Source organism: Diachasma alloeum, unplaced genomic scaffold (assembly GCF_001412515.2).
Source record: "Diachasma alloeum isolate Michigan unplaced genomic scaffold, Dall2.0 Dall_scaffold_00209, whole genome shotgun sequence".
Lineage (NCBI taxonomy): Eukaryota > Metazoa > Arthropoda > Insecta > Hymenoptera > Braconidae > Diachasma > Diachasma alloeum.
In genome coordinates, this window is record NW_021680374.1 from 1,194,758 (window position 1) to 1,220,605 (window position 25,848).

General features: G+C 39.8%; 3 protein-coding genes across 8 annotated transcripts in view; 2 read left to right on the forward strand and 1 right to left on the reverse strand.

The window, feature by feature from the left end:
• The first annotated feature begins 43 nt into the window (after nucleotides 1–43).
• LOC107036494 (protein lingerer) lies at nucleotides 44–11,577 on the forward strand. Of its 6 annotated transcripts, none has more exons than XM_015254486.1 (9): nucleotides 44–110; nucleotides 1,314–1,565; nucleotides 2,954–4,849; nucleotides 5,453–5,663; nucleotides 6,317–6,525; nucleotides 8,148–8,357; nucleotides 8,909–9,034; nucleotides 9,480–9,755; nucleotides 10,340–11,577. In XM_015254486.1, the coding sequence occupies exons 2-9, from the start codon at nucleotides 1,431–1,433 to the stop codon at nucleotides 10,589–10,591; spliced, it is 3,315 nt and encodes a 1,104-aa protein (XP_015109972.1). In that variant the 5' UTR covers nucleotides 44–110; nucleotides 1,314–1,430; the 3' UTR covers nucleotides 10,592–11,577. The 6 variants fall into 6 exon arrangements, with proteins under 6 accessions (XP_015109972.1, XP_015109978.1, XP_015109977.1 ...); XM_015254492.1 differs by having other exon boundaries at nucleotides 8,187–8,357; XM_015254491.1 differs by having other exon boundaries at nucleotides 6,320–6,525.
• Nucleotides 11,578–13,500: 1,923 nt separating this feature from the next.
• On the forward strand, nucleotides 13,501–18,656 carry LOC107036542 (G patch domain-containing protein 1). Its single transcript, XM_015254573.1, has 4 exons — nucleotides 13,501–13,640; nucleotides 14,421–14,793; nucleotides 15,261–15,485; nucleotides 16,218–18,656. Exons 1-4 carry the CDS (start codon nucleotides 13,577–13,579, stop codon nucleotides 18,499–18,501), a joined length of 2,946 nt encoding a protein of 981 aa, XP_015110059.1. The 5' UTR covers nucleotides 13,501–13,576; the 3' UTR covers nucleotides 18,502–18,656.
• Nucleotides 18,657–18,987: 331 nt separating this feature from the next.
• Nucleotides 18,988–25,848, reverse strand: part of LOC107036544 (dipeptidase 1) — a 78,075-nt gene continuing 71,214 nt past the window's right edge. The window contains exons 6-8 of the mRNA XM_015254574.2: nucleotides 21,678–21,838; nucleotides 20,861–20,990; nucleotides 18,988–20,042 (exon numbers count right to left, since the gene is read on the reverse strand). Of these exons, the coding sequence (XP_015110060.1) occupies nucleotides 19,914–20,042; nucleotides 20,861–20,990; nucleotides 21,678–21,838 (420 nt within the window). The 3' untranslated portion in view covers nucleotides 18,988–19,913. The remainder of the gene's footprint in view (nucleotides 20,043–20,860; nucleotides 20,991–21,677; nucleotides 21,839–25,848) is intronic.

Consider the following 25,848-nt stretch of genomic DNA (forward strand, 5'->3'; position numbering starts at 1 on the left):
CTAGTGACGGAGAGCCACCGCCCTAGGGACATCATTCCCCTCACGTTCGCCGCCTGCCGCTCGTCGGCGTGAAGTATCACCCAATAAACGCCGAGTCGTCGACGTTTCAGGTGAGATTGTAATTGAAAATACTTGAAAAAAAAACCAAGCTCCGCTAATCTTCACATCAAAACGGCCAAGGGCCCTCAAAACCCGAGTAAAAATCGTCCGCCGAGTGCGCGAAGAGTGGACAATTGTCGGTAAATCGAGGGGGGCCGGAGGGGGGGTAATGAGTGAAAAATCCAAGTGTAGCGTCGCTCTCTCGATTGTTACAAACAGGACAAGGGGAGTCAGGGGAACGCCGGGGACGTTGGTCACGTGACTCGTGCTGCGTTTTGAGCGCACTAACTCAGGTACAACGGGGGGGTGCCTAGATACGTTGTTTTTATTTATCTTTTTCCCTCATTACTTGAAAACGCCGCCGGATCGAGAGGTAAATAGCCCCCGGGGGGTGGTCAGAGGGCCCCGAATGGTGTCTGAAAATCGCGGGGGCCTCAGGGGGGTGAGTTTAACGGTGAGAGAAAAAAACGTGGGTGTTCGCTGCGAAAATTCATCGGGTCAGAAATCCGCCATTCCCTCCAGCAAATACTCTCGCTTGGTCGCGGCAATGGGCCTCGGTTGAGCCGACAAAACGAGACTGTTCAGGGCTTTTGTCGTGCGTCACCTCGGAATTCTCGAAAACCTCGGAGCTTGACAAGGCCTCGAGTCCCTCCTCTCCATCCCCTCCCCGACTTTTAAGTTTCGTAGGAGAAAAAAAAATGTATTACCCACAAATGGCGTCCGTCGTGCACATGGTCGAGAGCTGGGACATCGCGACTTGATTGTTTCGGATTTTTTTGCCAGGATTTTACGTTTTTCATTTGGCGGTGGTGTCGGGTGGAGAGGGATCTCGCTGGTCTGGGGTGTGTGGAGACGGTCGAGGTGAGATGAACAGGTTGGAATTGTCCGGGGGGTCTCGGGGACAATGGTGTGGTTACGATTATCAGGGGCTGAATGACAAATTGTTGATTTGGGGATGGATCTGGCCACGTGGAAACAGCAATTGTCTCGGTTTTTCGGGTTGATTGGGGTTTTCGGGGGTTTAGGGGGACTGGGGGGACCGCTGGGGGCTCTGTCGAGGTACCGGCGTACCTGGGAATGCACATCGACACCTTTTTCAGTCCCCGAATGCATGAGTGATAACGATTTGTTGTAAACACGGTGGTTTATATGGTGCTGTCGAGTGCTGGGGATTGCGGGGTACTGATAATTCTGGTTATGATTTGTGTTCGCAGATTGTAAATAGCAAGTGTACATAGGTGTGATAGGCCTGAGGGGGTGATTTAGTTAAGGTCTGCAGGGGAAAATAGCCATTTTCGTCACAACCTGACCGGCGGAAATAAACTTGAATCATGAGCTCCGGTAATAAATCGTTGGTGTCCTCCGGTGGGAGAGGCACTAACAAGAATAAATCATCTCAGCAGCATGGTAAATCAGATCAGCATCATTCGAAGATCACAGACACTGCTAAACATGACAAAGGACAGGTAAATATTGGGGTTTTTCGGTGGCATGGGGCGGGGAATTTTTTCAGTAGAGGGAGGGTAGGGTAAAATGGACACTTTTGACTTTTTTTGGAATATTCATGACGTGTTGAAGTGTTCACGAAATGGAATCATTTTATTTTTCAATTGGAAAACAATGATTCCTCTTTGTGATGAGACTAGGCTGAGCTCAATTGATCAATCTGTTTCTGAGTTATGAATACTTTTAGAAAAGTCAAAAGTGTCCATTTCACCCCACCCTCCCCTATTTTTGGGGGTTTTGGGGAGCTGAAGCTAGTGGAGGATTTAACTTAGGGGAAGTGGGGACTCCTTTTTTGTGGACGCTGAGAAAAACAATTATTTTTGTCAAACAGTCATTTGCTTGAGAGAAGTATTAATTTTTTAAATTCCGTATTTCTCTAAAAAGCCAATTTTTATAATTCAGTAGTGAAGCGGTAAACCGAGTTAAGTCGATTTTGACTTTTGATCAGTTTTTGATGAATATCTCAGAACCTAAGAGAGATAGCAAAATTTTTCTCATGACCTTTTTTGTAGAACCAATTCAGAGCTATAAAACGGTCATGACAAAAAATTTCTATCTCTTTTAGATTCCGAGATATTCGTCAAAAACGGGCCAAGAGTCAAAATCGACTTAACCCGGTTTACCGCTTCGCTACTGAATTGTTTATCTGGAAAAAAAACACTGGACAAAAAATTGCCGCAGTACTTGGATATCCTCAACAATCTGAAAAATCAAACACTCAAAATTTTCAAAATTGGATAAAAAATTGTGGATCCATATTTTCATATTTTAAAAAATTATGAGAACCTGAGAGGTGATAGCCAATGAAAAATCGTCTGCATCACATTCCAACGCACCATAAATGACCACTTCCTCAAAACTTCTCCATACTTAAGTATGTTCGACACCCTTTTAGCCAAAATTGACGTTGTTTTCATTTTTCTGGCAAATTATCGATGGGAGTGACGTGAAAAAATATAACGATTTTGTGGTTTGTCATTCTTTAATGGCTCACGAAGTTGCGTAGTGGTGCGATAATTTTCATGCGTTTTTTCTACAGTTTTGTGATTCTTTTTAAAAGTTTATAGAAACCGCAGGAAAATGTTCGCACCACCCTAAAATTTCGTCAGTCATTGAATAATGACAAAACGCAAAAACGTTATATTTTTTCACGTCAATTCCATCATAAGTTTGCCAGAAAAATTAAAAAAACGTGAATTTTGGCAGAAAGGGTGTAGAACATCCTTAATAACCGACGAACTAAAAACCCCCCAATATTCCCTTCGAAATATCGAAGAACCCGTGCGCCCCCCTAGAACTGTATCCCCTGAAAAATCACGGCGAGCTAAACCGCTGCCCTTCTCCCCAGTCGAAGGATCAATCGAAGCATGCACAAATAATCGACACTCGATCGGGCGTGAGCGAGGACCCAGCGGTGAAGGAGCTGATAAAGCAAGCAATGGAGGTGACTCGTCGTACGGAGGACCAAGTGATAATGGCCCTCCACGACAGCGACTGGGACTTCGACCGTGCTGTGAACGATCTCCTCGAGGGTGTATCAGCGGAGTGGGAGGTGAAGAAGAAGAAAGCCCGCCAGCCAGGTGGTTCAAAGCCGACGACCGATCAGTCAGGGGATCAGGAGGAGACAGGCGGTTGGGAGGAGCGACGTAATCAGCGCGGCGGTGGTCCCCCGCGTCTGAGGGGTCGTGCAAATCACGACAATCGTGGCTGGCGTGGACGGGAGAACAAGGAGAACGAGCGCAACATGGAGGACAACGTGCGTGAGAGTGGCTACAGTGGTGGTAGACGTGGTGGCCGAGGTGGTCCAGGCAGATCAGGTCGTGGTGGTCGTGGTGGTGGCCGAGGTCTAGGGCCCCGTACCTTCGCCAACCGTGACTCAGCCTCCTCGTCAGCTGCCCACAGCTTCAATCGTCCCATTGACACCTGGACGGGCAGCGAGGAGCAGCAGCAGAGCAGCCAGGAGCCCAAGATCGACCCCTGGAGCAACCTGGAGCCATCTGAAGACTGGGAGGCTGAGGAGTACACTGGTTCCCTCGCTGACACCAAAGTCTTCACACCGAGCACAGCAATGGGCGATCAGCCAGCCGAAGAAGCCAAGACGGATCAAGCCCTCGGCTCCCAGCCCATTCAGCACCCACCGATTGGCATCACCGAGGACCCCAAACTGGAGACACCTCTCATCCAGCAACAGCCACCCCTGATCCAGTCACAGTCCCAGGGCCAGCAGCAACAGCCCCAACTCCGCATTCCCGAGCTCCAGATGTCTCAAGCCAGCACTGTGGGCGGTGGTGTACTGACAGCAGCACAGAGCCAGTACCTCACGCAATTGACTCAACAGTCGTCTGAGAATTACAAGACTCCATCTGCATTCACCTCCATTGGGATATCCAGCCAGTCCCAGAGGCCAGCTAAACAACGCCCTCGTGTTCCACCTCCCTCGAAGATACCCTCGAGCGCTGTTGAAATGCCTGGCGATGTTAATAGTAGTATAGGCTTTCTAGACGTGCAATTCGGTGCAATGGAGTTTAGCAGTGATACGGGGAATATCGATAGCACAACAACTGATAAGTATAACTCATCGGGGACTAGTATTACTGGGATTGATGTCACCTCCAGTGTCACGTCGTCAGGGGTCAATTCAACGACTAATTCTAATTCACTGGAGATTGACACAGCACAACAGGGCAGTTACAATGCATCCTCCCAGATTGTTCCGTCACCTAATAATGCCAGTGTTGGGTATGGCAATAGTGGGGCTGCTACCACAACGTATTCACAGAAGAACTCTTATCAGTCGACCAATACGCCGAGCTACAACTACTCTTCCAGTGGGAGCCAGTCTGGACAGTCGTCTTATCCATCGTCGACTGGTGGCAGCAATAATTACACCACGACTACTACGCAGTCGGGGTACAGTGGGAGTTCATCGTATCCTCAGTCCAATCCATCTACGTTCAGTCAAGCTTCGCCCTCCGCTCCGTCGTCGTCGAGTGCTTCTGGGTACAATCAAACTGCTAGCTCCAATCAGGCTTATCAGTCCAACAGCTTTGTGCCCACTACCACTGGACAGTATCAGTCCACAACGCAGTCGACTAATGCTGGGTCCAATAGCAGTTATCAGGGCGGGAGCTATCAGAGCTCTTCGAGCTTTCAGAGCACTCCACAGGCCTATCAACCGTCTGGCACTACGTTCACATCACCGATCACGCAGGGCAGCAGCAGTGCTTATCAGAGTGCACATTCGGTGAGTTTTATTGGGGTTTTGGGGGGCCAGGTATTGCTTTGCGTTTGGGAGAGGGAAGTTGTATGAATTTATATTGTTAACGTTAAAGATTTGGAGATTTCTTCATCATTGAATTTGTCGAAAATTGCTTGAGGAAAATTGGAAAATATTCATGGACATTTCTTGGTGAATAAATAATGGGGTTTGTTGAAAGATTGGAAAAATAATTTACGAGCGTGAAATGAATTTCTAGGAAAATTATGAATATTGTTGAAAGTTGATTGTTTGCTGGAAAAAATCGTAATCTTTAGGAATTTATTGCCAGTTTTGATCGGGTATTGTTTTAATTTTATGAACAGAATTTGAAAATAAAATTGGTAAATGAAACATTTACCAATTGTATTCATTTTTTTCCATAAAATAAATTTTTTGGTGTAAGTCGATGGCTAATCCATCATCCAAAAGCAATATCTAGATGAAAAACGTTACTATTCCCTAGATTTTCAATCAAAATGATAAACAAAGCTCGCTAAACTCGTCAACATCCCGCATTAAAAATTTATTATTCACGAGTGAATGGTAATAGCAACGATATCATTGACCGTGGAATTTCTCTGGTCACAGGTATACGGCAGTGGTTACGGAAATTACAGTACTCAGCCCCAAGCAACTGCCCACAATCACACAAAATTGAACAGTGGCTCGAGCAAGGACTCCCAGTATGATAACAATGCAACGACAAGCAGTGGGTCCCTTGCGACGACGAGTGCCCCATCCTTGGGTCTATCATCAGCCTCTGTCAATAGTTCACAGACTAAAGTGACTAGTTCAAATGGTGAGAGTTGTTTATACAATGAATTTGAGTCTTGCTGCTAAATGCCAGTGAAGATTGAGGCTATTTCATGATTTCAGTGAAATATTTCAGCTAAATTCACTCACTGTCAGTTCACAATTATTTCAGGAGAAGAAGATTAATTTTTTATCAATTACTTTCTCAGTATCTCATTATTTCCATCTCTTTATTTTCACTAGTATTAATTCTGCAATTTTTCTACAAAAATTGTTATCACTCACAAAAAAAATACTAGAATTAATCGGATTCATTGTTTATTCTTTCATTTTTAATGTCCTGAGTTAATTGTCAAATTGTGCAGATCATTGAAATAATTTATTTGAGCCTTGTTGCGAAATTTCACTGGAGATTGAGTCATTTCTTGATTTTTCGTCGAATTTTCCGATGAATTCAGTCATTGTGAATTATTTTCTGGGGAGAAAATCTCCTGTTCATTATTTTTTCATACAAAAGGCCTTAAATTTTAACAATATCAATTCTTCAGTCATCCTACAAAAGCTGTTCTCATGAAAATCTCCTTGAGATCCAGAGACACCCCCGAAAAACCCACTTTAGAAAGCATTCGATTCATTTTTCATTCCCTCACCACTAATGCCCTTCAATTTCAATCACAATAAATAATAATAATGCTCCAGCAGTGCCAAAAAGCACATCCAGCGGCAGTGCAGTATCTGGTGCCAGCGGGACTGGAAGTATAACAGGAAGTGGAGCAGGTGCAGCTAGTAGTATGACGCCGATGCTGGGCCATCAGTATATTATGGGACAAGGTGTACCTTATGCCTTCCAACAGCCCATGTACAGTTACGAGGATCTCCAGATTATGCAGCAGAGAATACCGCACATGGTTAGTCAACTCAACTCCATATTATTCCAGTTTATTTTATTATAGACTGGGTGAACGCATTATTTTTTATGGCCTTCAGCGATGGACAAGTGAGGAAATAATGCGTTCAATTTTACATTCTTTGTTATACATTTATTTTATTCTTGAACAGAATGGGGTAATCTGATCGGTACATGAACTGTGGAGACAATTTCATGCCCCCAAAGGACGAAAATTGATTAATTCCTGGTGCATAAAAAAATTGTAATTAATGTCACAATATCCAGTGATATCCTCTCTAATCGATTGTCAATGAATTACTGATAAATAAAATCTACCGGTCAGATTGCCCTGGAATATAGAAATTTAGCACGATTATTATAAAGTAGCCAACTCAACTATTCTTCCAGTTCATTTTATTATAAGCTGGATGAACGCATTATTTTTTGTGAAGTTCAATGATGGACAAGTGAAGAAATAATGCGTTTATTCTCGTTATATTTTGGTTTTATTTTTGAGAAGAATGGGGTAATCTGACCAATAATCAACCATGAAGACGATTTCATGTGCCCCAAAGGGATGAAAATTAATGCATATCTTGTGCATAAAGAAAATATAATTAATTGCACAATTATTCATTGAAGAGTGTAGTTATCATAATTTTCTATACTCATTCTACTTGTCCTCAAGTCGATTTATTCAATTGTCCATAGATGAGGGTATCACTAATGAATAAAATCTATCGGTCAGATTGCCCTGAATAATTCTAATAGCACGATTATTACAAAGTAGTGAAATCAACTATTCCTCCAGTTCATTTTATTATAAATTCGATGAACGCATTATTATCTAGAGTTCAGTCAAATGGACAATCCAGGGAATAATGCGTTCATTCTGATATTCTCCGTTATATTTTCTTTTTATTTATGAAGAGAATGGGGCAATCTGACCAATAAATCAATCATGAAGACGATTTCATGCCCTTCAAAAGGCTAAATGCATTGCATTGATCCATTTCTTGTGCTTGAAGAGACGACAATTAATTCCATAATTATCCCATCGCATTCTCCCCCCAATTCCCACCGAAATCTGTCATTGGTCTGTAAAATCAATGAGTCAGATTGCCCCGTAAAAAACATTCAAGCACGATTATTACAAAGTAATGATTATTTTCACGAATGCAACGAGAATGAATTATCTAGTGATGAATTATTGACCTCATGTTGAAATGGAAATGGTGCTTGGTAGCAGCTCGATTGATATTTTGTTTTTCCATGAAATTATTTATTATTTATCGCACATTATGATTCTCAGTGTCTTTAAGTGGCAATTTGTAGTGTTAGAGCACTGGTTCTGGAATTATCCTCAGGGAATATTCATGGGATATGGAACGTTTCTTATTTGTACGAGGACAAGTAGATTGAAGACGTTTTGTTACTCGTAAAGTACTGTTGTACGATGGCAAACGATTCTCCTTTCTCATCCCCTCGCCACCCCCCCCCCTTTCCCGTTTTTTCTCTGCCATTCTTCTCATTGTCCTGTGGGTCGAATAGATTCTTCATTAGTTAGAGTCCTCCTACGTATTTTGGAGTACACAGTGTATGCATGTAGTTTTGTGTTTGGCCTTCCTGACTAACGTGCAGCCAACTACTGGTTACTATGACGCGGCACTCGGCTATCAGACGACTGGTCCAGCAACGAGCCTCGGCGGTGGACGAAGTGATGCATTGTCTGGTGTTCAGGGTGTTCAAGGGGTTCAGGGGGTCCAGGGTGCCTACACTAGTATGAGTGATGGAAGGTTCGCGAGAAATGACAGCAATGCATCGCCGGTACCGTCGACCATGTCACAGCAGGTAAATTTCAGTGAATTTTAATTGAAAATTGAAAGTTTCATTGGAAATATTGGAAATTTAATGGGTCATTTAATTCTAGTTGTCCGTCTTTCTTTTGAATTTCGAAGTATTGCATTCATTTAATTTCGGGATAGATTGTAATCCCTGGGGTTCTCAGTGCGGAAATTCTTTGGCTAATTTTTTTCAAAGCTTTTGTATGGGAAATAAATTTGGGGAACTTTAATTTAATTTCTCAGAAATTGTTTGGAAACTAGGAAACTTCAATTTTATTTAGATATTAATCTTTTGCAATTCTTAAAATATATTAATGCAGAAATTTATTGGTGTTAATTTTTCAAGTGTTTTATTCAAGAAATAAAATGGGAAAAATTCAAATTCATTTTGAAAAAATTGTTTGGGAACTTGGGGGAAAGTTTATTATTCTAATTATTCTCAGTCCATGATTTTAAAACCTAAAAAAGAAAGAATAAATACTGTGTAGAATGCAGGAAACAAAGTTTGTGGTAATTAGTTTTAAGGCTTGATATTCAACGTTCATTAATTATTGTTAGACTGCATCACAGCATCAGCAACCGATGATGAACCCAGCACTGCCTCCAGGCTATGCGTACTTTGCATACAGCGGTGGAATAATGCCAGGGAGTTTCCAGGCTTATGGTGGACCGCCAATTTATCCTGTGAGTGAACAAACAATAATGCCTCCATTAAGGGACCGTTAATATTTAATCTGCATGAGAATGTCTATTCTTCATCCAATTTGATATTCAACATCTGTTGTTGAATCGCAGAACTTTTTGAAGACTTTTTTTTTTTGAAACCTTGGAAAATATTTTAAAAAGTGAAAAAAAGGAGAAAGTTTTTCTTTTGGGGACGATTTTCTGAACAAATAAATGAAGATCTTCTCTTATAAATAATTTAGTCATTTATGTTGAGAATATTTACAAAAATCCATTTTATGACAGAAAAAAATTCTGGTGGTTTAAACAATTTTTTAAGTATTTATTCATGAAAAGGACGGGTTTGAAAAAAATTGTACTCCAGATGTACACGATTATTTATTTAATTTTCATACTAAAATGCAATGGAATGTATTCAAATGAAAAAAATTTCGCGAAACAACAGCAAATAGCTACTGCTGGCAATGCTGGAACGAACAGTGCGGCGTACAACGCTAAACCTGGTAGTTACGGCTCTGGATATGGGGGTGGGGCAAGTTACGATACACTAGCCAATGCTGGTCCAACTGCTGAGTATAAGGGGGCTGGCAGTGGTTACACTGGGACTCAAACTGGAAAGACTGGATCGTCCACAGGGAATAATAACTCTGGGGCGTCTTCTGCTACTGATATTGGCGCTAACATGTACGCTAAGAGTCATGTGGCATTGAGTAAAGTCAATGTGAGTAATAAATCCACTCGCTTTCGTCAATTAATGCCTGTCAATTTCCATAGACAATTTTTCTCATCAACATTTTTGTAGTGCACTGACCAAAATCGTAATTATCTCCATAACGAATGGTCCTACGAAAAAATACGACAAAACATTTTTTGTTAGAAATTTAATTCTCTATAAAAAGTGTCTCTTGGCATTTTTCCATAGAACCATTAATTTTCAAGATAAAATTCGCAAAACTTTTTTTTTCATTTCAGAATGTTTTATTTTGTTTTTTATAATTGAATCTTATAATTGACATAAATTGACTTTTATAATGAGGAAGTTTTGTTGAAAATTCAATTCTCTAGAAGAAATATCTCTCAATAATTTCCTCTAAAGCCATTTGTTTTCAAAATTGAATGCAAAATTATCAAAACTTCACTTTGCAAATTTTTGATTTTCCTAATATTTCTTAAAATGTCAAAAGAATATTTCTGCTGCCAATTTTATTCTCCATAAAAAATAGCTTGTGGCATTTTTCCAAAACATGGAATTGATTTTGTGAAGTAGTTTTTTTAATTAATTACGATAATTATCCTTGTTATCAGTCGTACGACAAACAGGCTTTTCATTCGGCAACGCCACCACCATTTGGCTTGACGGGTAGCCAGAGTGCTGGTATGCCAGGTGGTTACGGTGGTCCACACTTATTCATCTCAACGATGCCACACCAGTTGCATCAGCCACTCCATCAGGACGGTGGCAGTAGTTCTGGACAGAGATCCAACGCTAGCTCCCAGAATAAGGCACAGGCAAAGCCTGGCTACAGTTCTTCAACCTACTGGACAGCTGGTAATTAAAGCCACATGAGGAAAATTCAAAGTAAACTGAAGGAGTGAATAACAATTAACTCACGATTCGATGCATAAAATTGCAATAAATTAATCGAATCGGTGGGTTTTTTGCCGAATGGAGGACACATAATACACAAAAAAAATAAACAAAGTGGGCGGACATGTATACACATTATTATTAAATAGATTGAGAAAGAGATGAAGTGATGAGGACCCGCTCGAATACACTCGAAATCAGGATGGTATTTTTCCTTTGTCTTCTTGTTCTTTTTTTTTATAAATTAATTATCCTTTATTTCCCTCGCGTTGTAGAAAATTCGGGCATAACACTGCGTTATGCGTTTCTAGAGACCGATAATAAATATTTAAAGTCCTGAGAGATATTGAAAATGGATTAACAATTATTGAAATAATGTTTTCCATTTTTAAACTTTAGTAAAACATTCACTATTATGAAAATTCTTTTACGATGACTGCGACGGTTACAGCAGATTCTTTTTTATTCAATTAAAAAATTAGGTGGAGATTCAATTTTCAATCAAGTCGTGTCTTCTGTTTTTCCATTGAAAATTAACAAAAGAACCATTTTCCTCGCGTTGATACAATACGTACTGAATGAATAAAGATAATGTTCAAAAGTTTAAGTATTCCTTCGATTTTACAAAACACTGAATAAAAATCATCATCCCCCCCCCCCCAAGTAACGAATTACTTAATCACCCAATTCTACTTTTATTAATCGTACAATAGTAATCATTAAATGTCTATGAAATTTTCTTTCCCATAAGTGCATTTCTCCACTATTTTTTTTTGTTTTATCTTTTCATTTTAAGAAATAAAGTAGCGTTCAATCGAAATGATAACCAAAGCTAACGAATCAAGTATATATTACAAAGTGTAATTAAAATTTCTCGAGAAATTAAGAAGAATTATAAACACAAAGTGCTTGGCTTATCACGAGGAAATTCACAGACTATCTACGCTTTATTTCATTCATTATTTTTTTTTTCTACTCATTATCATAGATAGTACCCGAAGGTCCTGTGTACTTGTAAACTTGTATCTTTCTTTTAATTTGTTCTGTAAACAATAAAAAACATGTGAGAAAAACAAAACGAGAGAGGAATAAGAGAATTTAATTCAGATTATTGGTCATCGCGAGGTGAAAAGTGGGAAGATATCTTGTTGAGTTCATTTCTGTGTATTTTTTAAACTAATGAAGAGAATATATTGAAATGAGGGGAGGTTTATTGTTTTGGCATTGCCTGAGATACGTGTGAGAGGCATCAGTCACAGAGCTTCTTTCGTTATTTTTCTTTTCTCAAAATGAGGAAATAGTGCCCCTGGAACTAGTGTAATTAGTTTAAGATGAGAGTTATCTCGATAAAGTCGTCGCACGTTGAGAGGTAAATACAGGATTTCTTTCCCCCCAAGGGTATTTCTGTTTCGAAAATATTTCCACTCGTGGTATTTATTGAAAGCGGGGAAGAATGGAGTACTTATCAGGTGCAACGATGATCGAGCCCCCCAACGAACCCACATACTCCAGAACATTTATAAATATCCATTACATTAGAACAGAAAAGGTTTCGCAGGAGGAGAAATTCTTTTAAAGGGAATCTCCAGTGAGATTTCATTCAATTCGATTAGATGTGTACAAAAACGAGAATTTAGTGCCGGAAATTAATTCATTATTGTTCGTTTGAACCCTTGAACCCTTGAAATTACGAATTACTTATTTTTAATTAGAAATTTAAGTAGCCGATTTGTTTCTGGTTAAATAAAAAATTGAGATAAAAGTATTCGAAAATATTTATCATTTTTTTATTTATTCCTTTCAGATGGCGAAAAATCAAATTTAAAAAAGTAATTCGTAATTGTTGTTCCCCATATTCTTTAAATATTTAATGGAGGGCAAAATTAAAAATGAAAAATCAATTTTTCTGCATTAATTCTTCGTTTTTACGCACTTCAAGGGCCCCTGGCTTTGAAATTTTCCTGGAGTCTTCCCCCAATGAGAGTGAATAATCGATAAATAATGAAAATCAAAGTCACACGGGGGGTACTTCACACGTAGTTTGAAGGAGTGTAGAGAGAATGAAAAAAAAATTAAAGAGAAAACATTTTTTTCCCGTTTTAGACGATATCCTTACGTTTTTTTATTAGTTGAGAATGAAAAATCACAATACATAAAATATAGGAATAATGTATAATCACGATCGTTGAGTACGTGATTGATCCTTCGGGAGGGGAGGTATATAGTAAGTGTAAGTGTACGAGGAGGTAAAAAAAATGGGAAAAAAGTAAAAAAAATATATACAATAATAATTGAATGAAAAAAAAATTAATGAAAAGTGCAAGTTCAGTATATAAGAATAGAAGACAAGAGAGTAGGTGAACAGACAAATGAAAGAGAGTCGAGCGGGGCGATTTGTTCTCATACTGATTGTCATATACCTTAATAATTTTTGTATTTTTGTCAAACAATATTAACCGATAAAAAGTGAAAATAAATGATCGATCGAAAGTGCAAAATGCATTACGCCACTATTGCTAAACTACTATATGATTATTAATTAATATAATAGCGAAAAAAAAAAACTACTGTGTATAAATATGAATATCTCGGAATAAATGTACTGAAATAATTATGATAACATTTCCCTTTTTTATAATAAAGAGGATTCAGTTCTTTTCAGGTCTAATCGTGACTTTTTTTACACTTGGTTTTGTGTAAATTATTGAGGAATGAATAAACGGAATTTTGTGAGATTAATTCGTTGGTGTTTGATGATCTGGGGTTGTGTGGCGATTTTTTGACTTTTCACAAATTTAAATGAGAGGGTAAAGCGGGTATTCTGCCTTTTCGTCACTCGATAACGTGAAAGATGTTTCGGTATTGACATAACCTTAATGTGGCCTGTCAATTTTGCGAAGCTCTGAGCAGAAAATTCAAGAATTGTTGACAAATGCTTTGTTTGTTATTTTAAAATGAGTGATTCTGACGATGAGAATTTTGTCACGTTTGGAGAACCTCTGGAGCCGCTGGATGAAGGTAATTAGCGACAAGTGAATCAATAAATAAATGAATATTCAATTGAGGTGTAAACAGAACTCAAGAATTGTTCAAGATTCCATGAATTCTGTTATTAATTTATTAAAATTAGCTCCATAAAATACAAATTCAGAAGTTTTACTCAAATAGTCTTGTTAACTAAATAAATGATTCTTGAGCTTTCTAATTTTTATTCCCTGCGATGAGTGGCTAAATTTTAAATAGTTATGTTGATTAAAATTATCGTAATTAACTAACAATAATTTTTATTTTCCCAAACGACTGATTTTTATTTTTTTCACTTACCTCGAAAAAAGCCAGTGACAGTGGAAAATTGATTGTTTATAGATTCAACAATTGCAATTTTTAAATTACTCCATCACTCTTACTCCAAAAGTAAACTCTATTTTTTTCACATTTTTAAAATGGTTTCTAACGGTTCAATGTCGTGATTAAAATTCAGACTTAAATAATATAGGGGAGGTTGGGGTAAAACGGACACTTTTGACTTTTTAAAAAATGTTAATGAGGGGTTGAAATGTTGATGAAATTTAATATATTTTTTTTTCAATACAAAGGACAATTCTTTCCCTTTGTGACGAACCTAAACTGAGCTCAATTGATAAATTTGTTTCTGAGTTATGAACACTTGAAAAAAAGTCGAAAGTGTCCATTTTATCCCACCCTCCCCTAATCATTGTAAAATATTTGGAACCCTAGGGTCAAATGGGGCTCGAATGAAAGACACTCACACGTCCTTAACAATAATTAATATTCCAGAAAACTTACCTCGAAAAAAGCCAGTGGCAGTGGAAGAGCAGATCGTGACAGATGCTCAAGGCAGACGTAGGTTCCACGGCGCCTTCACCGGGGGGTTCTCAGCAGGATACTTCAACACTGTGGGCACTCGAGATGGCTGGAGACCCCAGCAATTCAAGTCTTCGCGGAGCAGCAAAGCAGGGAGTGTCAACCAACTCCCTGAAGACTTCATGGACGAGGAGGACACCGGTGAGTTTGGGATAGCACCCACTGGGATTCGAGCCTCCAGCGAGTACACTGGCTGTGGAAAGGGGACGAAGAGGGAGAGGCAGAGGGCTAACGACGGCCCCATTCCCGGGGTTCCTGTGCTCCAGGATTTATTAAAGCCTGTCAGGTGTGCATTCAGTTTGAGAGAAGAAGAACAGGTTGACATCTATCCTTTTAAAAAATTCTAGTCGCTTGAATTATATTTTTTAATTCAAGTTTCGGCAGTTACAACTGTCAATGAAGCAGTTTAATTTGAATATATATGAAGTTTACTTGAGAGTTTTCAGAATAAAATTATTAAAATTGTAAAATTAATTACGAGTTCGTAAGAAATCTACCCCATTCATTTACTTCGTTCATTTTCATCAAGTTTCTGAGGAAATTTCTAGTTTTTCTGCAGCCAATGCCCAGATGTGTTAATTTATATGAATTTTTCTCAAATATTGAAGTAAAATGGAGAGAACGAAGCTCAATTTCGCAATGTAGACGTTTTTTTAATTGATTTTAAATTCTTATTTTCGTCATGTTCGAAAATAAAAAAACAGGCTTTTCATATTTTTTATGTCACAACTCAATTGTTGTTTATGTTTGCAGTGACACAGTTGGAGTTTCCCTGTTGAAAAAAATGGGTTGGAAGCCTGGCCAGGGGGTGGGCCCACGAGTAACCAGAAGAGAAAAGCAGAGGACTCGTGAGAGGAATGATAAGAAGGTTTATGGGTGCTCTCTACCTGCTCAAGTGTCGAAGGATAGTACTTCAGAGAGCTCAGATGATGATCAGGAAGGGATTCTCTTTGCTCCGGATGATTACGAACCGTATCGGTAAGGGGAACAGAAAAAATCATTTATCCCTAGGTTTTAACGATAAAAAAATGTAAAGTAATTAGCAAAAACGTAAAGATAAAAATGATAATCTTTGTTTTTGCATAAAGATTATGATTATTATATTTTTGCTTTATATTTTGTAATGCATTACTCAGTTAAAAATTTCAGGTTGAAATTTCCAAATTCTAATTCAATTCAATTTCTTCTTGGAAATCTTTATCATGTGACATTTTCCCTGGAATTCCGTGCAATTTTACTCTTGAAAATTCACAATTCGATCAAAAAATCGATGAAAATTGTCAATTCCAGTTCAATTATTCCTCAAAAAATGAATAAAATCAGGAAAATTCAGATAAAAATTTTTTTGAATCTGCAATTAACGAAAAATCCAAGCACTTTGGGGAACCCTCGTTTTCCTGTCGCCACAAAATTTGGAATTCTATCGAATAGTCTCTGAAATTGTATTTTTTTCCAACAGTGTAGTGCGATATCGTTTCCACCTGAAATCATAGTGCAATCGCCAATAATAAATTCAATGGGCTGCACATAATAATTTAATTTCCCCTAAAAAATAGAAACCCAACACCTACTATCAACATAACCCACAAAAAAATCAGTTCATAAAAAATAGAATGAAATTGCTGAATGAAAAATAATAATTCTATAGTTCCCCTTCGTCTCACTCCACAAAACGCTTCACTACCTAAAATGGTGAATGTCTGTTCCCAGGCTAAATCCAAAAGACAATTACTTCGGAATAGGCTACAGTGGCCTTGACCGCACCTCAGTCCTAGGCCACATAAACCTCTTCGACCCCCCCACCCTCCAACTCCGCGACAAGAACAAAAAGTTCTCAATAAAAGGCCAAGCCTTCGGCGTAGGTGCCTTCGAGGCAGACGACGAGGACATCTACGCGCGCGACGACATGTCGAGATACGATTTCACGCTGGGCCCCGAGGCCCAAAAGAAAGCCCCTCGCTCCTCCGCGTCGTCCCACCCCAAGAGCTCGCTCGAGGGTTTCGTCCCAGCGCAGAAAACTCTCCAACGAAAAAAACACTTTCCCCCTCCAGAGCTTCCAAAGGACTTTAAACCCCTCCACAGGGTGAGAAAGAGTCGGTTCTCCCCAGCTGACGAGCCCCTCCCACGAGAATCCGCCCAAAGAAAGGGCTTAGGGCGCCACGACATGAACGCCAACGACAGATCAGTGATTTTGGGGGAATCCCCCAGTTCAGTGAAACCGAAACCATTGGAAACCCTCGAAAAACCGCAGGGTAAGGCCTCCCCTGCTGCGAACATAATCTCCCGAACACTGAACCTTCATGGACGCGAACAGTTGAAAGAACGTGAGAGCCTAGCACTGCAGCAGAGGAAATCCTCGAGCTCGTGGCTGGACAAACTCACGACCACGAGTTTTGTGAGAGGTGGGGTGGAGGGGGCTGAGGACTCGGGAAGTCTGAAGACCTCATCTGAATTCAAATCGAATCAAGACGTTTCTAAATCCTCCGCAATGGACGGGGATCTAGGGGGCGACGATGCGAAAGCCAATGACAGATCAGAGATTTTGGGGGAATCCCCCGTTTCAGTAAAACCGAAAGCAGTAGAAACCCTCGAAAAACCGGAGGGTAAACCTTCCCTTTATGACCGCGATGAGCTGAAGGGGCGTGAGGCCCTCGCACTGCAGCAGAGGAAGCCCTCGACCTCGTGGCTGGACAAACTCACCACCACAAGTTTCGTGAGAGGTGGGGTCGAGGGGGCTGAGGACTCGGGAAGTCTGAAGAACTTATCTGAATTCAAATCGAATCAAGCCGGTTCCAAACCCTTCGCAATGGACGAGGAGAAGCAGAGACGTTTTGAAAAGTATCAAGACTTCGCCAAGAACGACGAGAAGAATAAATTATCCAGTATTCAGCCCCTCTCGATGACCGAGTGGGAGCGAGAGCGCGAGAGAGAGGAATTCGAGCAGGCGTTGAGACTCAGCAGAAGGCCTGCAACTTCATCAAGTAATGAGGTGGTACCAAAGGACCCGATGGTAGCAGCGGCTAAAGTGAAAATGTTTGGAAAGCTGACAAGAGCCACTGAGTCCTGGCAACCGTCGAGTATCGTTTGTAAGCGCTTCAACATACCCGAGCCAAAAACTGGATGTGCAAAACCAGAGGGCAAAACCAAAAAATACTCAGTCTTTGAGTCACTGGATTTTTGTGGAGGAGATACAAAGTTTCAAAAGGCAACAGACACTGCTGGTACCTACAAAGAGCCCCACATTCCCTACAATCCGCCGGAAGGGAATAAAGTAGAGAGGGCTTTGGGTGGTGTACAGATACTCGATACATCGGACATTGATACGAGGGGGAGCAAGTCGATGGAGAAAATAAGGGACTTTGAGGCGTCTTACGGGAAGGTCTTTGGAAAGGGTGAGGTGGCTAAGGGGGAGGGGAGCGATGGGGGGAAGGATGAGAAGAAGGATCTGTTCAAGGCCATTTTCCTCAGCAGCAGCGAGGACGAGGCGACTGATGAGGATGACGACGTTAATAATGACACTGTCAAGTCTGTGCTCATTGGGAAGTCCATTGGTGAAGCTAACTCACAGAGGAATGACTCACCACCTCGAGGAATCTTCGCCAAACTCGATTTGGATGAGTTGGTCAAGCCTGGTGGGAGCAAAAAAGTCATGAGTACGAGTGATACTGAAACACGAAAATTTGAGGGGTCGGTGGGGGGTGATGAGGGGGGGAGTGGAGATGTTGTCAACGAAGTGGCTCAAGGTGAAATGAAAATTTCACCGCAGACGTACGGTCCAGCTCTGCCGGCGAAATCAATGAGGGCAGACGATTCTGGTAATTCTGAAATTGTGCAGAGACCCGTTTTTCGAAGTGTTGTCGTTACAAAATTGGATGGTGGGGGTAAGTCGATCAAGTGGATTGAGAAGAGGGTGAAGAGGGAGAGGAAGAAGAAGCATAAGCGCAAGGAGAAGGAGAAGAGGCACAAGCATAAATCGAAGAAGAGTAAAGGGTGAGACTGTTTTGGAGATGATGATTTATTAAAGGACTTGATTGTTTATTTATTGTGGAGAGGAGTTATTTTATTAAAACGTTTACCCTCTTGGTTTCGCATCTTTGGGGCTGGGTTATGTATTTCAAGGGGTTTTCTGGCGTCTTATTTCGTCGGATTATCGGGGGCTGAAATTCGAGGCCATATTATGTTGTTTAAGTCAATTTATTTTTCAATTCAAATAGTTTAAACTCAATTCGCTCCGAATTATTCGAGATTTCGAATATTCGCACACTTTGAAATTTCTCTGTTATCGGGATAAAATGATATTTTTTGTGGATGGTTACCCTTTGAAGCACTAGGTACATCTGCATCTATCGTCCAGTTATTCGTATTCGATAAAACATTTTTATCGTTTATCGTAAATAAAAAAAATGTAGAGATAAACGGGAAAGATATTTATAAACCCTTTAAAAATCCAAGAGGTAAGAACACGATTCAATTATGGGGACCTTAATGGATAAAAAATGATGACACTTTTTACAATAGAAACATTTATTTATAGAACTTCGTCGTCGAGATTACAACGAATTGATTGGATTTGTTTTTTCCCTCTTATTACATTGTATACATCATCTTTATTTATATTCCCACCCCTGTAAATAGGAGATGGGAGGTGAGTCCAGGTCGGGTCGAGAGTTCACCTTTAAAAGCGTCCCACATATTGAATAGTTCGCTGGGTGACCTCGCCCAACTCTCGGAACGTGGAATAAGTGCACACGAGACACAGACAGGTAGATTGACGGGGTTGATGGGGGAAAAAAAAAACTAATAAATCACGAAACAAACAATTTCACGCGCCAAAGTTTCTCCTCGTGATATGAATTTTTTTTCCAAATTGATTTGTTACTAAACATCTTTCCCATTATAAAAACCTCATCACCGTGAATTTTTCATCAACCCCATAAGTGACTAAACATTGCTGTTGTTGACGCCAAGGGAACGTGATTTGATGGTTAAAGAGGCGAGTCTGTTTTCCCTTGACGACAGGTACGTGCTTGTATGTTTAACATTTTTTACGCTTTTTTATCTTCACCAGTTTTATTATTTTCCTTTTTCCATTGGAATTGAGTCACGAAAGAGAATTAGTGGATCAGAGAGGACGAAACGCTGGAAAAACATGGCGAATCGTTGTTAAATAATTCACGTCACTTCGTAATTTATGACTAATGTCTTTTGACTCGTCCAATTCTTACAGTCATTTTCATTTTTATCTCCAAATATAAGTTGTCTCCAGTCTTGTAAGGTGAGCATGGTAGATTGGTAGAAAAACACGACGAAAAACCAACGACAAGTTTTTTTTTTTTGTTTTCTTGAACATTTTTCGCAGGATAGAAGTGATGAGTACGAAGGAACATCAATAGTTTTGATAACTGGTCAAACTTCCGTAACTCTTTGTACGGAGTTTATGTCCAATGCGCAGTTGCCAGTTGTGTCCGGCGAAGCGAGAAACTCCTCCGAGGCTTTTACACCCGCTGTTCTCATCTCGTCCCGTACTCTTTCCACCTGCGGGAGGAATTTTAGAGCGAAAAATGAGACGTTAGATAAACAAGTGGGGAAATTGCGCTTGTGGCGTATGGTGTAGTCATTTTTGCTAATAAAAATTTTTCAATGTGTTTCCGAATGGTTATTTTGCACATCATTTCATTCTATCGTGTATAATTCATTGTTTACTTCATTTTATTAAATCGAGTGAGATTTCTTTTCAACTAATTTTGGCAGATTTTCAACTTAGTTGAATGGTATCATCATCGCTATCCTGATTATCTCTTTCTTCTATACAAACGATTGTCTTTTTTACGGTTCTATCTCGGCTCTCAGCCCTTCGATAACATCTGTAGTGAAGTGGTAAACTGGGATAAGTGCAAAAATAGAACTTTTTCTGGAGAGTGAAGAAATTTGTTCACCTTTGAGGAAATTTTTTGATTCAAGCCATAGAATGTTTTTTTAAGCCGTCATTCAACCAATGCAGAACATTTTGTTTAGCTATTAAGGAACAACCGATTTTCGAATAAATTCGAAAATAAAAAAGACTAATCGGTGAATTAAAATTTAATTAATGGGATAATTTGAAAAGCAAAAAAAGAGGCATTCGGAAGCAAAAAAGAGGGAATGATAGAATAGAATAGAAAATGTGCGGCTGGTCACTTAAAGCGCCCAGAGTCACCTAAATCATAAGATCTTTTGTAACTTCCGCCTTAGTTTCGGTCAGTCACACAGCCCCAGCCATGTGTTTCTCACTAGGCTAATAAGGCTAATAAGAGGGAATGATGGATTGGGAAAAAATTCTGTACAACAAGCACTCATTGATCGAATCGCCTTACCTGCCTGAGGACCCTGAGCAAATTCAAGCCGGCAACTTTCTTGAGATCCAGAACATCCCACTTGCCGCTCCTCAGAAGTTCAGCAAAAAGTTCTGGATATCTAGAGACATCCTCCAGGCCTCTGGGTGTTCTTTAAACAATTCAAAATGCACACAAAGTTGATGTCAAAAGAAGTTTTAAATCACTTGTTGGGAGTTTTTACTCGTTTTTGCATTTCGAGGGAGATGGGGAATTTCGTTTGCCTTTTGGGAGATAAAAAAAGTGCCGCAAGAGTGGATTTAGATAGCTCGAGAAGGCGTGTCGCGTTGTGTAGGAAATTTTATAGCGAATGAAATGGATTTTGAGTCATATCTTTACGACGGTTGGTTCTCCAGGTATTTCGTTTGGGTAGGAAGGCCGTAGAGATGTCAGTCAAGATTCCTTCTTATTTTAATTGATAGGCAGACAATATTGTCACAACTCTGCTTTTCAGTTGAAAACAGACATCATCTTTAGAGACATTTGTCATGTTTAGAGACATTAGAGACTATGTGCACCAAATCAATGAAAAGACAATCTAGAATTCAAGATAACACTTTCTTTTCTGTAATTAAAGGGGAGAGGGAAAGGCTCGTGACGGTGTGAAACAAAGAAAAACTTACCACTGGCAATCACCGAAGAATAAATAAAGAATAAAAAAAATAATGATCCGACAGAAAAAGTTCTATCGAGAGGATAAATTTCAGAGAAGTTTTTCTGCAATTTCCTATTTTCCCCAAAATTTCCGAAACCCAAGACATTAGCCCTCCCCAACCCAAAACCAATGAACTCAACTCACTTATTTATCCCGTCAAAGTCACCGCCGACGCCAATGTAGTCCACCCCAATGAGATTCCTGATGTGATAAATATGTTCCGCAACGTCAGTGACACTGGCGTCCGGTCCGCACTTGACAAAATAGTTGTAAAACGTCACCATGACGAGTCCCCCATTAGTAGCCTGAAAAGGGCACGAAGTAAAATACCAATAAAGCTTAAAAAAAATCAGTTTACAATAGCAACAATACGAGTGTCATTCAATGTTGTGTACGTATATGGTGACCTGTGAACTATATCCGTGAATGCTCTCCCTGAATCCTCACCAGTGTGTGTGAAAGGTAAAGTGAGAGAGGGGAATTGGCGCAACGAATAGTCCTTCAATACCGAACATTTGGAACGTGAAACTTTTATCCGAGTTACGTTTCTAGCAGTGCCGAGCTACAAACGAACTGCATGAGTTTTTATTGCACTACTTTTGGCAATAAATACAGACTGTACCGAGAGCCGACTATCGACAGTCACGGAATAAAAAAATACAAAAGGAAAGGCATCAATAGGGGGAAATTTTTATATTTCTTTCACTTGATAAAATTTTATTATTCAGAATATTTTTCACTGCACATTTTACATGCGAAACGGTGGGGGAGGAGAGGGGGGAATGGTTGGGTTGTATCGGGGCTTTGTAACCGACGACTTGAAGATTTAAATATTCAAATAGCTGGGGTTTGGCCATTGACTCGGAATTAATGGAAATCCAACGGCAGTACTAGCCATTAGGGCCAAACCATCCGGGTATAATAGTAACCCAATGCGCATACCACTAGATATGATCCTCGTAGATTTGATCATTGTCATCCGCCACACAAACGAAACTCAATCGAGAATTCAGCGTCTAAGGGGCACGACGGTGATTGGATTACGAAGTATTGATTATTGTTCTCCAAACGGGAATCATTGATTTTTGGGTTGTTTGTTGTTTGAGTTGTGAGGCTGTTCGGAGAGAGAATAGAAGGGGGAGGGTCGTCATTATGAGAGTGGGTATTTTGTTGGTGATTTTGGGGAATTGTTGGTGCAGATGGGTTGGAGATTTTTTGGAAATGAGAGGAGTTTTATTTTATTGAATTTAGACATTTTTGAGGCGTTTTAATATCTAATTTGTGTTGTGGAAAATGCAGTTTTGGGGAATTTTCGAGGCGGAAAAGGAATTTCGTGGACAGTCGAGCAGTAATTTTTGGGAGAGTGACGTTGTTTTCGGAAAGAAATTATGAAATTTAAGATTTTACTGAAAGTTTTATTGGTTTCGAAATTTTTGAGCAGCGGATAGACGAGAATTCGTTACCTTAACTGGACTTTCAATGAAGATATGAATATTCAGCACTGAATTATGCAGAATTTACCACTAATTGGAAATTTAATAATAAATTTATCTGATTCCATCGAACTGGAATCTACTGTTTTCATCAATATTTCCATACAACTTTGAATTTGCAATGGCGATATTTCTTGACATTCCAGTAAAACTACAATGTGATGAAAATTTCGAATTCATAACATTTAAAATCTAAAAAAAAACCCGGAAGGTCACCCGCTAATCCCCCCAACCGGACTAAATTCCGATAGATTGATAGGATAAATTCATCATAAATTCATTATAAACTCCCCGCGAATTCCATCAATGCAATTTGGTTAGAATTAATCTAATCGAATTAACCCCGGGTGAGCCGCACTTGCACAGAACTTTCAATAGCCCAATTTCTTTACATTCCAATAAAACTACGCTGTGATAAAAATTTCGAATTCATAACATTTAAAATTCATGTGCAATTCATAACCCTTAAATTCCTATGCAATTCATACCCCTTAATCTCAAAAAACCCAACAGTGACCAGATCCTTTCAAACAATTCCCCCAATTCCCAACCCAACCCCCTCTCCCCCCAAAAAGGTCGCCCGCTAATCTCTCCAACCGGACTAAATTCCGATAGATTGATAGGATAAATTCATCATAAATTCATTATAAACTCCCACCGAATTCCATCAACGCAATTTTGTTAGAATTAATCTAATCGAATTAACCCCGGGTGAGCCGCATTTGTTGATGATTGGAGGGAGAGTTCCTCGTTTACCCTCTTTCAGTTTTCCCGTGTGGATCAGCACCACCCCTACCCCTCCCCCCTCTCCCCCTTCCCCCGCCGTTTCGATACAGAGCATACAGCGAAACAAGGTAGAAGGGGACTTCCAATTTAATCTATGTCGTGTAACTCAGTTGATCCTTCGAACGTTTCCAATCGATGTTGGGTCTGGACGTGTGTCCTGCTATGAATGGCGAGTGGAAGGGGCAGGAGGGGGGGCGAGGGGGGAAGGGAGGTTGAAGTCAATTGGCCCGGCGACCGTCGGAGGATCTCCCATAATTATTGCCAGCACGTCCGACCAAAGCTGACCTTTATCCACTTACTCGCCAACACCGTTCGATTAGATACCCTGGTTTTCTCATTTTTCTTTATTATTAGTGTCTCATCTTTTGTATATTGGATGCTCTGTATCTCTTGGCCGACGGTTCGATCGAATGAAGCCAAATCAGCCCGAGTGTTTAAGGAATAGAGGATTCCATTGGGGAAATAGAGTGATACAGTAGATAGAGGTCCGAGAGGATTTGCTATCGCTCGACTAGCTTCCGGCGTTTATCGCTCTTTATACGCTTCTGTGGATTGTATAAATAGGGTTCCAGGGCGGTGTGTACTCGTATCATTTAATTGTTTGCAATCTGACTCGAGGGAGACAAGTATCTCTTTCGGGCTCCGGGTTTTTCGCTCTTCTAATGGTGTTCCGTTTTTTCGGGGGTATTGATCGAACGGTTTTTTTTTAGAGCGGAAGGTTCATCGTGGGGGGGTGTCGGGGGACAGCGGTGGATGATCATTCGCGTTTTGTCGGACTCTTACGGAGTGCATTGTAGTACGTTGTAATAGTAGGGGAGGATGGGGCAAAACGGCCCCCCTTCAATCGTCAATATTTTCCGATTCAATAATCCGATTGGGATGAGTTAGAGCTTGTTTTGAAGAATGAAAAATTATCTTCAAAATGAAGTTGAAACTGGAAATTTTCACAATGGCATTCACAAGTTATTGACAATTGAAGGGGGGCCGTTTTGCCCCACCCTCCCCTACTCTGTAATACGTAACTCCATAGTTATCGTAATTATATTTTCATATTGGATTTTTGATGGAACATGAATGTTCAGAAATAAAGTTATGTGAATTTTCAATTTTTCCCGGAATTTTCCTGATGAAAGTATGGAGTACTCTTATGGGGCCAGCAACTACTGTCAATATTTGAAGATTGAAGGCCTATTTTATTGGAAATATGGCAGTAATTCTCATGAGAGTGACATTGAATTCGATTTAGGGGAAAAATGGTTATGAAATATCAAGTTTTAGGTAGAATTCAAGTTCATGAGTTTTCAGGGGCAGTGAGACGGAAATTGAGTAATTTGATTGAATTTTGAATGGAACGGGAGTATCCAGGAATCAAATTACATAAATTTTCAACTTTTCCCTGGATTTTCCTGATTTTTTCCGAATTTTTAAGGAATGATTGAACTGAAAAATCAGATCATTCGAACAGAAAATCACTGGAATATTTGATTTTTCAATGAAAATATTCCCTGAAATTCCAGTGGAAATTGAACGTGATAAGAATTTCCGGTATTGTACTGTTAAAAAAATTTGGCGGAATTTCCCGGAAAAAGGCCGCAAATTCGATTTAAGGGGAAAAAGTCAATGGAATTTCAAGTTTCTTTGAAAATTCAACCAAAGTTCCAATTTCTAGTGACAGGAAGACGGAGATTCCACAATTTACATGAATTTTCAAGGAAAAATGAATACTCCCTCCAATTTTGAAGGAATTCTCCGCAAATACAGAGGAATTCGGACTTTAAGGGGAGATTTTTCCAGGAAAATTGAACTGAAATTTACAGTTCCCACGGGTTTCTCCATGAAATGATGAATTTTCAACGGCAAAATTCCTTGAAATTTCAGTGGAAATGTTACTTGTTAGAAATTTCCAAGGCTCTCACCGGAAATTTCAGTGGAAAATGTTCTGGATCTCAAACAATTTACAATTTTTGTTCTGGAATAACTGAATCCCTGAACATACAATCTCTATCATCCACCCAGCATCAAAATCCAGCCATCGG